This window comes from Crocuta crocuta, unplaced genomic scaffold (assembly GCF_008692635.1).
Source record: "Crocuta crocuta isolate KB4526 unplaced genomic scaffold, BGI_CrCroc_1.0 scaffold343, whole genome shotgun sequence".
NCBI lineage: Eukaryota > Metazoa > Chordata > Mammalia > Carnivora > Hyaenidae > Crocuta > Crocuta crocuta.
In genome coordinates this window covers 573,375-589,834 of record NW_027532679.1, presented here as the reverse complement: position 1 = coordinate 589,834, position 16,460 = coordinate 573,375, and the positions used below count along the sequence as shown (strand labels likewise).

At 48.1% G+C, this 16,460-nt stretch overlaps 2 protein-coding genes across 3 annotated transcripts in view; one reads left to right on the top strand and one right to left on the bottom strand.

Annotated features, from left to right (window-relative positions):
• Positions 1–5,195, top strand: part of FAXDC2 (fatty acid hydroxylase domain containing 2) — a 31,763-nt gene extending 26,568 nt beyond the window's left edge. Inside the window, exons 6-9 of the mRNA XM_077780794.1 lie at positions 260–465; positions 929–1,034; positions 1,399–1,565; positions 2,483–5,195. Of these exons, the coding sequence (XP_077636920.1) occupies positions 260–465; positions 929–1,034; positions 1,399–1,565; positions 2,483–2,639 (636 nt within the window). The 3' untranslated portion in view covers positions 2,640–5,195. The remainder of the gene's footprint in view (positions 1–259; positions 466–928; positions 1,035–1,398; positions 1,566–2,482) is intronic.
• Positions 5,196–6,208: 1,013 nt separating this feature from the next.
• The window catches only part of LARP1 (La ribonucleoprotein 1, translational regulator), a 55,662-nt gene continuing 45,410 nt past the window's right edge, over positions 6,209–16,460 (bottom strand). For both annotated transcript variants that reach the window (XM_077780776.1, XM_077780775.1), the window contains 4 exons: positions 13,298–13,442; positions 11,629–11,738; positions 11,306–11,433; positions 6,209–9,869 (listed from right to left, as the gene is read on the bottom strand). In XM_077780776.1, the coding sequence (XP_077636902.1) occupies positions 9,660–9,869; positions 11,306–11,433; positions 11,629–11,738; positions 13,298–13,442 (593 nt within the window). In that variant the 3' untranslated portion in view covers positions 6,209–9,659. The remainder of the gene's footprint in view (positions 9,870–11,305; positions 11,434–11,628; positions 11,739–13,297; positions 13,443–16,460) is intronic.

The window sequence follows — 16,460 nt, the reverse complement described above, 5'->3', positions numbered from 1 at the left end:
ATAGCAGTGACAGTTGGCAGGAAGGAGAAGGCAGTCTCCGGCCTAGGAGATGGCTACTGGAAAGGGAGTTTCCAAAGGTAGGGGTTTTGCCAGGTGGTCCCACCCAAGGTCTTGGGCAGCAATCAGGGGCTGCCAGCTATGGCCAAACATCATGCCTAGCACCCACCTGTGGGCGAGTCACAGTGGAGCCTAGTTTCTAGAACGGAAAGACCTACTTCTCACATTCTTGTCCATCTCCCTCCTTACTTCCCTCACACAGGTGGATTCTGTGAAACTACGCCAGTCTATGGGCACAATTCTCTTCAACCAGTTCATAGTCTCTGTCCCCATGGTGCTCTTCTTCTATCCCATCATCAAGGTGTGGGGAGACCCCTACCGCCGAGAGCTACCCACCTTTCACTGGTTCCTTCTGGAGCTGACTGTCTTCATTCTGATTGAGGAAGTCCTGTTCTACTACTCACACCGGTGAGCGGGACCCTGCCTGAGCACAGCTGGCTCCTCCTTCTTAGGGCTTTTAAGGGAGGAAATGGACGCCTCAGAATTGTTTGATGTAGGACCAACACCACCTGGTCTCAAAAGCCTATTAGTTAAATGGAGACAACTATTTGTGCCACGGTTGACAACTTGCAACAACTGAGAAATGTCCAGAAGAGAGCCTTCTGCATTCATGTGTGCAGGAGAGCACTTTCGTTTCCATCCCCATGGCTGATGCATGGCTGAGGTAGAGAGAGACAACGTAATCCACCCCCAAATGATGCAGCGTAAGAGGTGGGGTTAGAGCTTAAAGGCAGGTCTGAGTGCCAGTCCAATGTGTTTGCAACTTTGCTCGATAGGTCGAATTCCTAGTTCCTACCTTTGGTTTCTCACGGCCTGGTGGGAAAGGGAAAGGGGAGATTGGCAGATTATTAACTATTAACTATTTTCCCAGGCTCTTTCACCACCCAACATTGTATAAGAAATTCCACAAGAAACACCACGAGTGGACAGCTCCCATTGGCCTGATCTCGTTCTACGTCCACCCTATCGAGCATGTGGTCAGTAGAGCTCTGCTCTCCCCAGAGGCAAAGGGCAGAGGGCCCCAGCCACCTTCCCCACGGCCTTCTGCAGAGAATTAGACCACACTGGTCCTTTCTCTCTTCTTCCCATTCAGCAGCTACCATTAATTGTTGGCCTAGCCTATGGTAGGTCATGTGATATGCCCAACATAACTTATCTCAAAGAGTTAATAGCTTGTCCCAAAGTTATAAAGCTGAATGACTCCAGCAAATCAAGGTTCTGCGACTCTTTCAGCTTCTCCAGATCTGAGTCAAAGAAGTCTTCCCGGTACCACCCTCGGGCAAAGTAGACACCCAACTGGTCCCTCCATCCCTCTTCCTTCAAACAGCCTTCCCATTGCAGGCCTCCAACGTGCTGCCGGTGCTGCTGGGCCCCATTCTAATGGGCTCCCACTTGTCCTCCATGTCCATATGGATTTCTGTGGCCCTCATCTTTGCCACCATTTCCCACTGTGGCTACCACCTACCTTTCCTGCCTTCTCCTGAATTCCATGACTACCACCATGTCAAGTAAGGCCTCCTTCTCCACTGTGGGTCTCTGGGCAATAACCTTTACCTTCACTCCTAGAGCTTCTAGTTACAGACACGACCCTGATGTCTCAGTTTAAATGCATCAGTGCTAAGCGCAGTTGGGTGGCTCAGTCGGTTAAGTGTCTGACGCTTAATCTCAGCTCAAGTCTTGATCTCAGTGTTGTGGGTACATATCCCGCATTGGGCTCCATTTTTTGCGGGTGTGTGTGTGGAATCTGCTGGTGCTAGTGAAGGGAGGGATCTGGAGGTAGGGAAAATAATGACCATGCTTGACCCAGACCACCTTGCTCTTTTCCTTCTGACACCAGGTCTTCAGGCAGCTATGGGTTTTTAAGCTCTATGTAGGTCCTGGACCCTTTGAATATCAACCGTAAGCTAGACACTGTCAGAACAATGCATATATGCATATGAATCCTGTGTGCAGTTCAAGGAGAGTTGTGTGCTTTCTGAAAGCCTCCAGGCTTTTTCAAGAGTGGTTGATAAATCCTAGCACCATAATCACCTGAGATCCTTTGATAAAATGAAGGTTCTTGGTTTCCACTCCAAATATGCTGAATCAGTGTATGTGTGTCAAGGGGGGAGGACTTGGGAATCTGTGTTTTAGTAAGTGTTCCAGGGGATTCTGATGGAGGTGGTCCCTGAACCTACCTGAACAAGCCAAGCTCTGCCAGAGGTTGACTTATGTGCATCAGAATCACATAAAGAGCTTTTCAAAGGCCGACGATCATGGGTTTTCAATCTGGAGTGGCCCCAGGAATGTGCACAACAACTCCTGGAATAGTCCGATGCAGGTGGTCAACATGGTTGGGAACAGGTGTGGGATAGGAGGGCTCAGAAATGTGTGAGGCTGGCACAGATCAGTGCATTGACCTCTAGTACCTTCCTCTCTCCTCCAGGTCCAACGAGTGCTATGGGGTGCTGGGGGTGATGGACCACCTCCATGGGACTGACACCATGTTTAAGCAGACCAAGGCCTATGAGAGACACAGCATCCTGCTGGGCTTCACTCCACTGTCTGAGAGCATCCCGGATCCCCCGAAGAAGATGGATTGAGAGAGGGCCCAAATGCCATCCTAGCTGTCCCCCTCAGTGGACTGCTAAGGTGGCCCGAGGCATTCTGATTGTACCTAACTTGCTCCTTCAGCCATGCAGTTTTTTCCTTCCTTCCTTGTGGTTTTTTCCTTCCTTCCTTCCTTCCTTCCTTCCTTCCTTCCTTCCTTCCTTCCTTCCTCCCTCCCTCCCTCCCTTCCTTCCCCTTCCCTTCCTCCTTCCCTTCCTTCCTTTTGGTTTATTTTTGAGAGACAAAGCACAAGCAGGGGAGGGGCACAGAGGGGGACAGAGGATCCGAAGCAGGCCTTGTGCTGACAGCAGTGAGCTCAATGTGAGGCTTGAACTCATGAACTGTGAGCTTGTGACCTGAGCTGAAGTTGGTTGCTCAAGTGACTTAGCTACCCAGGTGTCCCAGCCATACATTTTCTAATGCATGACAGCATGACTGGGGCAAGAGAAAGCTCAGCTTCCCGGAAAGGTAGGGTCAAGGATGGAGCCAGGGCTCCCCCAACTGCCTCTGTTGTCCATCAAAAAAGACCAGGAATTGGCTTAAGGGAGAGAAACAGCTCCCCAGAATGGAGGGAGGCCAGTGAAAAGGAAGCCACCTTAACAGGGCTCCTGAGAAGTCCCCCTGGTCCTTTGCTTGTGGAAAGGGAGAGATGACCACAGATAACCTTTTTATGGCCTAGGCAAGACACAGAGAATGCAGAGGTGGCAGTAAGACCGGAAGCTACTGCCAACTCCAGGGAGAGCTCCTTCTGGTGTCAGGGGGTAAGGGAACCAGAAGGTGTTGCTTTGCCCCTTCCTGTGCCAAAAAGCTTTTCTTATACCCTACTGGCCAGGGCCAGGACACCCCCATGGCCAACACACACACACACACACACACACACACACACACACCAAAACACACACAGTCAGCCAACAAAGGCCCCATTTCAACTCTGCTCCACTGCAAACATCATCCGTCTACGGAAAGAAAAATGCCAATCACAGAGAGCCCCTGCCTCGATTAAAATGGAGATACCAGAGACGCAGATCAGACCCTGACACCTACCTTCAGCCATATGTGGAAACCAAGGGCTAAAGCCTGTGATCTGCTAAGCTGGGGGCCCTTTTATCCATTGACGAAGGTTCAGAGTCCTTGGCCTTTGGGGACACCCGACCAATGCCCCTTATTAGCTTCTCTGAAGCAGGACCAGAGGCTGAGAAGGCAAGAAAACCATGGCTGACCGAAGGGTAGAACCCTCACTTCCCCCCAAATGCTTAACCAGTTGTCTCAACACCATTTATTTCAAATGAAACTTACCTGTAACAAAAGCAGAGAGCTGCCTGGGCTGCAGCAGTCCCCAGCCTGGCCTTCCCGTAGCAGCCAGACCCGGCCAGGAACCCTGTGACTCCCAAGAACAATTTGAAGACCATTCTGGCTTGAGAGGCCACTGTATTCAGTGACCAAATTCTAACATCTATTTGGGTCTGTTCCTGAACTTTCACTTCTCTTCCACCAAGAAAACCATCCATTGTTATAATACCTTAGCATTGGGAGGCCGGCTCTCCAGGCAGGACTATCTGCAACTCCAAACCTGCCTAGCAGGCCACCTGGGCACTTACAAAGTGCACTCCTCAGCCTTCCAAGCCCCACCCACTTTCCTCTGGCCTTGGTGGGCTTGGCTCTGTCCCCAGGGCAGCTCTTCAGGACACCTCATGCCCTGAGCTCGAAGCATAGCTTCTGGTGCTCCAATGGACAGCTACTAGCCTGCGCCCACAAGCTGTTCCTACACCAGTAAACGTGGAAAAGAGTCCATCTTCTGTACACTTAGGAAGAGTAGGGAATGAGGAGTGTGGGGAAAGAGGAAGAACAGATGCATTTCTTTTCCCCTCTGAGGTCTTTAGATAAAAAAAAATTTTTTTTTTTTTAATGTTTATTTTTGAGTGAAAGAGGCAGAGAGAGACAGAGTTGTGAGCAGGGGAGGTGCAGAGAGAGGGAGACAGAATCTGAAGCAGGCTCCAGGCTCTGAGCTGTCAGCAGAGCCTGATGGGGGGCTTGAACTCACAAACCGTGAGATCATGACTTGAGCTGAAGTCGAATGCTTAACTGACTGAGCCCCCCAGTTGCCCTAAGGTGTTTAGATTTTAAGGGACAAGAGGCTGCCAGTCTCTCACCCCTTTTGGCAGCCAGGTGGTTGGGCTCTGGCAGAGAGTCCCAGCCCTATCCTCTTATTCATCAAACAGGATGGCCCTGGGGTTGGTAAACAAGTGAGGCTTAGGAAAAGGCAGAGGTCTTGGGCACCTGGTGGCTCATTTGGTTAAGAATCTGACTCGATTTCAGCTCAGGTCATGATCTCATGGTTTTGTGAGTTCTGCGCTGACAAGTGTGGAGTATACTTGGGATTCTTTTTCTCTCCTCACTCTTTCTCTACCCTTGCTTGCCCTGCTTGCTCTCTCCCTTCAAATAAACTTAAAAAACTAAAAAAAAAAAAAAAAAGGGGCTGAGGTCTCAAAATTCCCAGATCATGTGGAAGTGTAAGGCATGGAAAATAAACTGGTCTCCTTTTAATTCCAGTAGATGCTTCCGTATTTTCTCTCCATTACATGCCTCATTCCAACACTCCTGACCATGTGGCATCTGGGAGCCACTGCAGTGCCATTAAACAATCGGTGGCCAATCTCATGAGCATTCCTACCAGGCTGTGAAGTGAGTCTGTCTTTCTTTCCCCAAGTCAGTCTACAGAACCCTGGCTGCTATCTCCTAAATTCTAGAGAGGCCACTGGAGGTTCTAAAGTAACTGCCCACCTGAAGAATGGCAGAATTCTCTGGAAAAACATTTCTGATGGGATGCTCAAGTACCAGGCCTGGAAGACAGTTGTCAGACTAATAGGGAGGGAGGGAGGGTGGCCATGCCTCACTTCTAGGCTTATAATTACACATGTAGGCCAGAATGGCACTGAGAATGATTACCGCTGCCAGTACCTGGCCTCAAGGGTCAGGGAAAAGCCACCAACAGCCCAGGGGCCAGTCCTGAGTGGGCTAGGGTATGTCCATCATCGCATCCTTTCCTAGCTTCAGTCCTCTGGGCTCGCTGGCTGACCTGGATTCTTGTAAGGCTGGAGTGTTAACTATTACTCCTCTACTCTAGCAGAGATGTCTGTTCAGAGAGGGGCTGTGTTGACCCTCCACAGGCAATCACAGCAAGCTTCCTGGCTGCCTCCTTACAAGATGCCAGGCCACAGCCAGAGGATGAAAATCCCGAGAGCGGGATAAATGGGCAGAAACCCTGGAACTCTGCTGGGCTGGCATCTCTCCATTCTGTAGCACTGGCTACAGCTGCCATGTCTCAAGACACAAGGTGAATGTGAATTCCAGGCTGGCAGAAGCTCTCAAAACCCCCTGGAAGTATTCGCCCATAGCCCCCAGAACCCGTTCCCTGGGCAGATTCCCCAAAAGCCCAATGGCAGAGCCCTGCAAAGCTTTCACACACACATCTTGAGTGTAGGGTCCCCCTGGATCTGAGGGAACCCTAAGCAGGCTCCATCCCTCAAAAGCTGTACCCCAGATGGGAGACCAGCCAGTACTCTGCCTTTTCAAGTTTTTATTTTTATACATTTTTTTTGTATTAAAAAGAAAAGCATAATTACCACAAATTACAAAGGACTAAAGCAGGACTAGAATAATGAATCACTTCAGCCTGGAAAGCAGATACTCTCAATAATATTAATGTTATAATACAAGCTCATTCAAGTATTTTACATTTTTTTTGTCCTTTTAAATGTGATATCCTAGCACATGGTAAAGATAATGTACTATGAGCATAAGGTGGAACCTTCTCTGCAAAGCCAGATGACAAGTTTTCCTCTCCAGTGAGAAATGGGCTATAAGTTCTGATCTTCTCTGCCTCTGCCATCAACATGGCTGAAGGAGAGGGTGGGGGCTGGGGCCAATAAATCCAGGAACCCTTCCAGACAGGATACACGTTGGGGTCCCACTCAGGAGGGCACCAGATGACCTAGATCGTTGTACCCAGGCTTTCTGGCAAAAAACCACCCCACCCGCCTAGCTGGTCATCTTCCTTGCCCCTCCTCCCCACTTCCGGGGCCTTCTGAGCAGCTTACTTTCTTCTGTAAAATCAATCATTAGGAAAGGGGGAAAAAAAAAGAGCTACAATGAAACGAAACAAAAACGTAACAACTTTAACATGGGGGCTCAGCACCTGGGCCTGAGCCCCGGGGGTCCAGGCTGGGGCAGGGCTGAGGCACACAGACCTTGCAATGTTTGATGCCCAAAGGTCGTCCTGGTATGGACCGATCGTGGAAGGGTACAGGATGAGCGGAAGGGTTTGGGCAGGCTGCAGCTTTGTGTCTCAGGTCTTGGCCCCCACAGGAGGGTGGTGGGGGTGGAGTGGCCAATCCTGACAGCTCGGGCCACTCCAGCATGCCTGTCACAGATACGTCGGTCCTAAATTCAAGTGTCTTCAGAAAGTGAAGATGTAAACTACTCTTTGCAACATTAACTCCTAACATGTTACAAAAAAAGAAAGAAAAAAAAAAGCCCTCCCCCCATCCCCATCCTCAGCCTACATTGAGATGAAGTCCTCACCTCCCCACCCCAAAAGGGCTTCCTCTCTCTGGGGTGTCTGTGGGAGGATCAGGGAGGGGATGGCAGCCCCCTGGCCTGGGAGTAAACTCAAGATAAGAACAGCCTTTCCCCACACCCCCAAGGCTTCCTTGTGCCCCCAAACCCAGCAGAGGACAAACACTGAGGTTCTATGGTGCTGGATACAGTACCGGGCTGAGTGACCCGAAGGAAAGAAGAGGAACAAGGGGAAGGAGGAGGGGGTGCAGGAGTCCAGTGTCTGGTACAACAGGGGGCAGGCACCAGACTGGGCAGGGAAAGGCCTCAGATCCCACTTTTAGAGCAGTGACCAGACACACTCATCCTTGGCTTTCAAGACAACTGGGTAACAGGAACTGAGGTGGGCTCCCCACACCATGACCACTGGGAGGGCAGAGGTAGGGGAGGGCACAGGCTGAAAGCAATGAGGTGCCCATGACAGAGGGCAAGCCCTTGCCAGCCTGGGATACTGCCTCCGACTCCCACTCTTTGGGCCCAGCAGAGGAAACATTTAAAAAGAGGGCCAAGGAAGTGTCAGCAATAGAGCAACACTCTCATCAACTTCTCTGTGCTGCCCGGTCCACACTGGGGGTGACTTATGTCATCACGCCTGCACCCGACACACAGCCCAGTCTGTGTGGGTCAGTCCTTTGTCACCCTCCCTAGCTCCAGATGCCAGGAGGCTCCAGCCAGTCCATTATCACTCACAGCCCAACCCAACAGTCAGCGGCTGGAGAAGAGAAGTCAGGTATACTCTATGTCCACATATACCTTCCTGCCGTGGGGCTTCTCCAACTGGCAGGATTCCCCCCAGCCCCCAAATCCTCCTGATCCCTCATTCCTAGGCAGGGTCACTTGGAGGATGGGCAGAGATGGCTTGCAGAAGGGGGATGCAAGATGGGGAGATGCCCCCAGACCCGAGGGGGAATGGCATCCTTCTCCACACCTTTGATGAGACAGAGCCTCCTTGAGACCTCAGATCTTTCAGGGCAATAGATTTCTGAGCCTCAGCTGCCCGGTGTTCACCTTTCCCCTCACAGGCTGGGGAGACGGTCAAGCTGAGGCCAAGTGTATCCCAGATCCAGGCCAATGCTCTTCTTCAACAGTTTGAAGCACACTTGGCCTTGGGGATCCAAGGGTTGATGAAGGGTGTCACGGCAGGACAGGGCCTGTCGTGAAGCAAAAGCAAGCAGAGCGAGGACACGACAGTGGCAGCAGTGTACAGACACAGGACGCCAGCTTCAAACGATGCAACAGCAGGGGTATTTCGGGCACGGCTCTGATCTGAGCCGCCCCCAACTCTCTTGCCTACAGGCAGGAGGCACTGTACATGCAACTCGGTCCAGAGAAAGATTCTAGCCAATCCAGCCCAGGCACATCCAGAGAAGGTGTGAGCTCTTCGGTTTGACTCCACCGAGGAAAACAGGCATTTGGGTATTTCAGATTCCCGCTCCACAATAAGGCAACTTTTAAAAAAATATTATTTCCAAGAACAAAACAAAACAAAACAAAATCCAAGGGTAGGGGAAAGACATCACTTTTTGTGGATTAGGTGGGGGTTTTCTGATTTATTTTTTTGGTCTTTTATGGTCGATTTTGTCTTTTTTTTTTGTTGTTTTTTTTATTTTTGCTGTTTTCTGTTTTTTTTTTTCCATTTTTCCAAGGATGGAAAGGTCAGAGAAAAATAAAATAAATCCTCTTTCAATAGTCTTTTCTGGTATGAGCAGCGTCTCTCTGGGCTGGGGAGTAAGGGGCGTGGGGAGAGGGGAGTGGAGAGAGGCTGAAACCTTCCCCCACCCCCACTCCTAGATCCTTTGGTTTCCTTCTCCCAGAAGATGGTAGAAGGGCATGGGGGGAGAGCAGGGGGAGGACGTGGTGATGGTGGGCCCCCGATGGTCAGGGGGCCGGTGCTCGTGGGGCCCAGGGACGCTGCCAGAGCCTTCCATGGGACAGTGCTGGGCGATGGGGCCCACAGGGCCTTCTTGTGGGCTGCATAGTTGGCTTGAGGGGGAGCAGGAGGAGGCTGTGGGTGGGAACCACGGCTACGGCCTACCAGCCGCGGGCAGGGCTGCAGAGTGATTTTGGTAATCCAGACGAACTATCAATAATTTAAAACTTGATATATATATATGTATATATATATATATATAAAAAAAATCTCCCCCCTTCCCTCCCCCCTTAGAAGAAGCTAGGATGTGAAGAAGAGTCATGGAGAGAGGAGGGGAAGGGGGTGTGTGGAGGCTCCTGCCCAGGGGTACCTCTGATAGCCCAAATGGTGTACGTGTTGCCACTCAGCACAAAGGCCCATCCTAATGACTCTAGGCCTGTCCCTTCTCTGTCCCCTCTTCTGGGACTGGGCACCCCCATTGACTCTCACCCAACCCCCTCCCCTCGAAACCCCAGGGCTAAGGGGCTTTTCACTTTCCCAAAGTCTGTGTGTCCGAGTGCTGGCTTGTCCATTTGGCATCTTCTCGGACGGGCTGGCCAGTGGGTGGTGTGGGGGGTTGGCTGATCATGGTGGAGGGCCTGCTGGAAGACTGGGAAGGGCACCGCTTCCTGCCCTCACTGCTGCCACCTCCTGCTGCCACAGGGTGTCGCTTGTGGTTGCCCTCCTCACCCATGGGGGGCTGTAACAGAGAAGGAAGTCACAGGTGATTGGAGGCATGACCCACACCCCCTTCCTTGCCAGGGCTGGCTCTCGAGAGACTTCTTGCCTCCAAATGTAGACAACAGTTACAACCTTAAAAACCAATTACCAGTTTATGAGGCACATCTCCATGCCAAGATGCCAAAGCCCCATGCTACTTTATGTACATTTGCTCATGGAGTCTACACCACCCTTTGATGGAGGCATAATCATCCCATTTTACAGATGAGGAAAGTGAAGCACAGAAAAATAACATGCTCAGGGCCGCACAACTAACATAACTGGTGGAGACAAAATGTGGACTAGGCCCATCTACCTACCTCTGAAGCCCAGGCCTTCACCAACACTAGTTTCTGCAGAGGACACTGATCTAAGAGTCAGACCATGATCCAGTGTAGCCTTACTGCTGCTGAAGGTCCAGTGACCTCAAGGACATCTCCTTTCCTTTCTGAGGGTCAAAGCTGAGCCCTTCTAATCCCACCTCCACAGGTCTTCCTACTACAAGGCTTCTCTGCACACATGCTCCCTCAACCCCCAGAGGAGGAAGAGCTTAAGGACAGAAAACAACAGATTCACCTTTATACTGGGAGGCCTGAACGGCACTGCCATTATCTTACTGGGTGACTACGGGCTTCCATTTATCCACTGGTACAGCAAATGTACCAATAAACCACATTATAAAGATTAAATGAGATCAATATCAAGTGCCTAGCACAGTGCCTGGTACACAGTAATCACTCAATTAATTAATGGCAATTTTTTAATAGATGTGATGACTATTACTACTATTTACTTCTATTTGTCTTTTGGCTAAAAGGTTTCAAGGGAATAAGATGACCTGGCACTTCTCTAGTATACTATTAATTCTTTGGAAGAACAAGTCTCACTCATTTCAGGAGTCTCTGAAACACAGCACACTCAAAACTACCGCTTCCCTGGTTATACCCAGTAGCAATAACCCTGACCCACCAGTGGATGTCACCATTGAGTCACCTGCTCCAAGAAGACAGGTTGGGTTGGTGTGGAGTGTTCAACATTATAAAAATTAACTTTTGGGGTTGGAACTGGCCTCTTCCAGAAAAAGCAAGTACATTTGCTCAGGTACTCATCCCAGTCTACCAACTCAGTCATGCCAGGCTAACCAGAGCACACTAAGATCAAAGGGAGAGAGCATATGCTGGTTTAGCTGCAGGACCAAGGGAAGGAGGGAGGAGCAACCACATAAGCCCCTTCAATTAGCTGTCAGTGTCCACTTCTCACTCTCTATTTTACAGGCGAAGAAACTAAGGCCCCAATGGGGGAAAAGGGTCTCTGGGCTAGTGGCATAGCTGGGGCCGGAACCCAAGTGTCCTGACCTCTGGTCCAGTTTTCCTTCCAGGACAACGAGGGTGAGAAAGACAACAGACTTTCACTCACATCCACTCGGAAGTCTTCGAGACGTCGGAATTTGCCGAGGTATTCTTGAAGTTTGGGGTCAATGTCCAAATTTTTGGCTTTGGAATATTTCAAGAAGGCCCAGAACTTCTCCAGCCCATATAGTTGGCCTGCAGGAAAGAAGAGGCTGAGGTGGAGAGAGGTAGAGAGCAGCTGGGCTGGTGAGGAGTTGAGAATAAAGAGACTCAGGGGAGTGGGAGGTGTGAGATGACTGACACACAGCCAGACCCAGCTGGACCTGGGGAGGGAGGAGGGAAAGAGAGCGTAGGTGACCGGGGCTTGCAGAGTCCAACTCTGGCTCTCACCTGCTTCATAGTCCTTCACTGTCTCCTCCTGAAAATCCTTGAAGATGTCTAGCCGGAACTTCTTTTCCAGGCCATAACTGTAGTATCGAAAAAGGCACTCCAAACCATATCTGTAGGAGAACACAAGTCAGTGAAATCAGGACAGTTTTGTAAACTGGGATTGCACCTGCATAATAAATGAATGAGGAAATAGTTTAAGTACATGGATTACTAAGAAAATGGTAAATAATCTTAAGAAGGCTAACATTTAATGTTAGCCTAAGTGGGCCCAGTAGTTTATGGTTTGTTTGCCAGGGGTCAGCAGGCTTCAGCCAAATGAATAGCAGTCCCCTGCCCACATTCAATTGTTGTTTGGCTGCTCTGTGCTGTAAGAGCAGAGCTGAGTAGTCGCGACAGATCCCTATGCCTGCAAAGCCTTCGTATTTCTTATCCATCCCATTACACGAGTTTGCCAGTCTCTGGGATGAACGCTCAGCAAAGTCACGTGACCATATCAATTAGTAAGTTTGTTTATTTGATTTCAGACATTTTATTTTTAGGAACATGTCAGGGAAGTGACCAAAAAATACACTGTTTATATTTTACATATGTACAAAACTGTTCAAAACATTATTAAAATTTAAATGTCTCAGAGGGGCAGTTAAGAAAAATAATGGCAAATCTGTACAACAGAATATAACCTATCAAAAATTATAATGTATGGGGTGTCTGGGTGGCTCCATTGGTTGGATGTCCGCCTTTGGCTCAGGTCATGGATCTTATGGTTTGTGGGTTCGAGCCCTGCATTGGACTCTGTGGTGATGGCTCAGGGCCTGGAGCCTGCTTCAGATTCTGTGTTTCCCCACTCTCTCTGCCCCTCCCCTGCTCACATTCTCTCTCTCTCAAAAATAAATAAAACATTAAAAAAATTTATAATGTAAATACACACTGATGGATACTGAGATGCTTATGACATATATCAAGTGGAAAAGACAGGTTTCAAAGTGTTATGTCAGAATGAGCCCATTTTATAAGCAAATATATAAATTTTATATCTATACACGCATACAAAGTTTGGAAGGGCACATACTTAAATATATTAACACTGGTTATCTCTGGGAGTTGGGAGTTTTCAAATGATCTTATCTATATTTTCTAAACTTTCAGCAAAAGGTATGTAAGAATTTCTTTAAGAAAGTTTTAAAATAGTTTAACAACACAAAAAAACGTTCATGTTTATAAATGGTAAGACACAAGAAGGCATTTTTTTTGTGTATGTGATGATCTAGATACATTAAAAAGTAAGGTGCAAAGTGCTATCTAATAGAGGCTATCATCTGTGTAAACAACAGCAGGGTGGTGGGCAACTATACGGATGTCCTTGTTCACACAAGCAAATATTTTTAGGAAAGCCCCTCAGGCTTCTGACCATGCTGGCTATCTGTGGAGAAAGGAGGAACTCGGTGGCGGGGGGACAGGGATAAAACAACTTCTCACTATATAACTTTTGCCCTCTTCGAATTTTGAACCATGTAAACATACTACTCCTTCAAAAATAATCATCTTTTTATAAAGCAAATTTGTAAGCAGAACAGATTTCTGGTTATAGCTCTGGGGGCAGACCCACCAGGGACGTCTCACCTCCCACAAATACTAGCCAGTGCCTTCCCGTCCCTCATGTCCTGCTCACCTGTAGCCTTCTTTGGCATCCTCCAGAGCAAGCTGCTTAAACTCCTCATACATCTTTTTGTTGAAGTGATCTCGGAGGAAGAAGGACCAGAAGCGGAAGAGAGTGTTCATCTCCTGAGACTGGCCAATGCCCAAGCGTTTCCGCTCTGTTTGGGGACAAAGGAGGAAAGACCTGTCAGGGCCAGGCTGCCTGTGCTTCAGGGGACAAATGCTCCTGGGGTCAAAGACTTTGGTCCTTTCTCCTCTACCCTTCAGTTCCCTTGCTCATCCCCTGTCCTTTCAGTCTTTCAGGAGACAGTCATTAAGCACTATTCTATGTCAGGCCTGGCTGCCAGGCAGTGGGCCTGAGCCTCACAGGAAGCAGGTGGCATCAGCTTCTAAACCAGGACAGCCTGGTCTAGCTCTTTATCTCAAATGCTAGTGCTCTCAAGTGTAGTGAGAACAAGGAAAAGCATGAACAAATAATTTGACAATCCAACAAATTACATTCATTATTCATTACCAATAAATATTTTAGGACTCCTACAATACCAACAATTACAAAATGATTATCACTTAAAATATACAACACCAAAGCACAAGCAACAAAAAAATAGATAAATTTAGTATCATGAAAAAAACGAAAGGGGTGCCTGGGTGGCTCAGTTGGTTAAGTGCCTGACTTTAGCTCAGATTGTGATCTCATGGTTTGTGGGTTCTAGTCAGCATGGGGCTCTGTGCTGACGGCTCAGAGCCTGGAGCCTGCTTCAGATTCTGTGTCTCCCTCTTTCTCTGCCCCTCCTCTACCCATACTCTGGCTCTTTCTCTCTCTCAAAAATAAATAAAACATTAACTCACTTGGTTAAGCGTCTGGGACTCTTGGACTTTGTCTCAGGTCATGATGAGATCGAGCCTCGTTTCTGGCTCTGCACTGATCACGGAGCCTGCTTAAGAATCTCTCTTCCCTCCTTCTCCTCCCTTCCCCACTTGCATGCATGCACGCTCTCTCAGTAAATAATGAATACGTTTTTTAAAAAAGACTAAAAACCTCTGTGCTTCAAAGAACGCTATCAACAGCACGATAAAACAACCCACAGGGTGGGGAAAAAGTATTTGCAAATCATGAATCTGGTAAGGGACTTGTACCTAGAACCTATAAACTACTCTTTTAACTTGATAATAAAGGCAAACAATATAGTTAAAAAATAGGCAGAGGATCTTAATAGACATTTCTCCAAAGATATACAAATGGCCAATAAGCACATGAAAAAAATGCTCAACAGCTGCCAGGAAAATGCAAATCAAAACCATAAGGAGGTATCACTTATCACGTCATGCCTATGAGGATGACTGTAATCAAAAGGACAGACAGACAATACCAAGCGCTGGAAGGATGTGAAGCAACCAGAACCCCCGACATTTCTGTCTGGGAACAAAACATGGTGCCCCCACTTTGAAAACAGTTTCACCATTCCTCCGAAGGCTTAAATGCAGTTGTCATACGACCCTGCAATTCCACTCTTCTGTCCAAGCTAAATGAAAATCTATGTCCACACAAAAACTTGTGCAGGAATGTTCACAGTGGCACTATTCATGACAGACAGAAAGTGGCAATCCAAGTGTCCATCATCTGATGAACAGATAAACAGAACAGCACATGGCCATATATGGAATATTATCTAGCAATGAAAAGGAATCAAGTACTGACACCATGCTACGGTATAGAGGACATGTGACAACAGTGTACTAAGGGAAGAAACCCATCACAAAGGATGGTGCATCTATACAAAAAGCCCACAAGAGGCAAACTATACGGACTGGTGGTTGTGCAGGCCTGGGAGAAGCTATGGGGGTGGGAATGGGAGTGACTGGTAAGGGGCACATTCACTCTCTGGTAATGAAAACATTCTAAAATCAATTCTCTGATGGAATGCAACTTCTGAATATACTGAAACTCACTGCACCCTTTAAATGGGTAAAATGTATAGTATGTGAATCCTATCTCAATAAAGCTATCCCATAGGAACAGAGGACAGTAAGGCAGATGAAAGAAGCATTCAGCAGCCATGTTTTGCTAAATGAAAAGAGGGGAGGTGAATTAATACAAGGAGCATTAAGGTTGCTTCTGTGGGGCCCCTGGGTGGCTCAGTCAGTTCAGCAGCTGACTCTTGATTCTGGCTCAGGTCATGATCTCATGGTTCATGGGATTGAGCCCCCATTGGACTCTGTGCTAATAGCACAGAGAGGCTTCTTGGGATTCTCTCTCCCCCGTCTCTCTGCCCCTCCTACTGTTCTCTCTAAAAAAAAAAGATTGTTTTTGAGCATCTTTACAGCCAATCTGACAGAAATCTATAGTTAAAAGACATCTCGGGAGCCAGATGGCTCAGTCAGTTGAGCCTTTGACTCTTGATTTTAGCTCAGGGTTGTGAGATCAAGCTCTGCACTGGGCTCTGTGCTGAGCATGGAGTCTGCTTAAAATTCTCTCTCCCCCTCTCTGATCCTCTGCCCTACTCACTCACTCACTAAGAAATTTAAAAAAAAATTTTTTTAATCTCGTTTTGTGATAAAAGGAAACACAAGAGAGTATCCAGAAAGCTTATTTCCCTAAACTGTCTACTAGAGCAGGGGTCAACAAACTTTTTTCTATGAAAGACCAGAGAATAAATGTTTTAGGCTTTATAGGCCACATATGATCTCTGTCAGAAGTTCTTCTCTTTCTCCTTCACAACCACTTAAAAATGTAAAGCAGAGGCAGCTGGCTGGATCTGGTCCACAGGCTGTAGCTAAGCAACCACTGTTTCAGAGAATGTATGTCACGCCGGATCACACCCTTTTATGATAAACAGTGGACCCAATGGCTGAGTTAGTAGTCATGCCAGAAACAGGTATTATTTTCTTTAACTTTTTTTTTTTTTTACTTTTATTTATCATTGAGAGAAGAGAGACAGAGCACAAACGGGGGAGGGGCAGAGAGAGGAGACTCAGAATCCGAAGCAGGCTCTAGGCTCTGAGCAAGCTATCAGCACAGAGCCCAATGCGGGCCGAACTCGCAAACTGCGAGATCATGACCCAAGCTGAAGTCGGTCGCTCAACCGAGACACCCAGGTGCCCCAGAAACAGGTAAACTTTTGATATTTTTTATTTTCACTAGAGGAAGATCAAGGGACAGAGATGTTCAGAGTAGC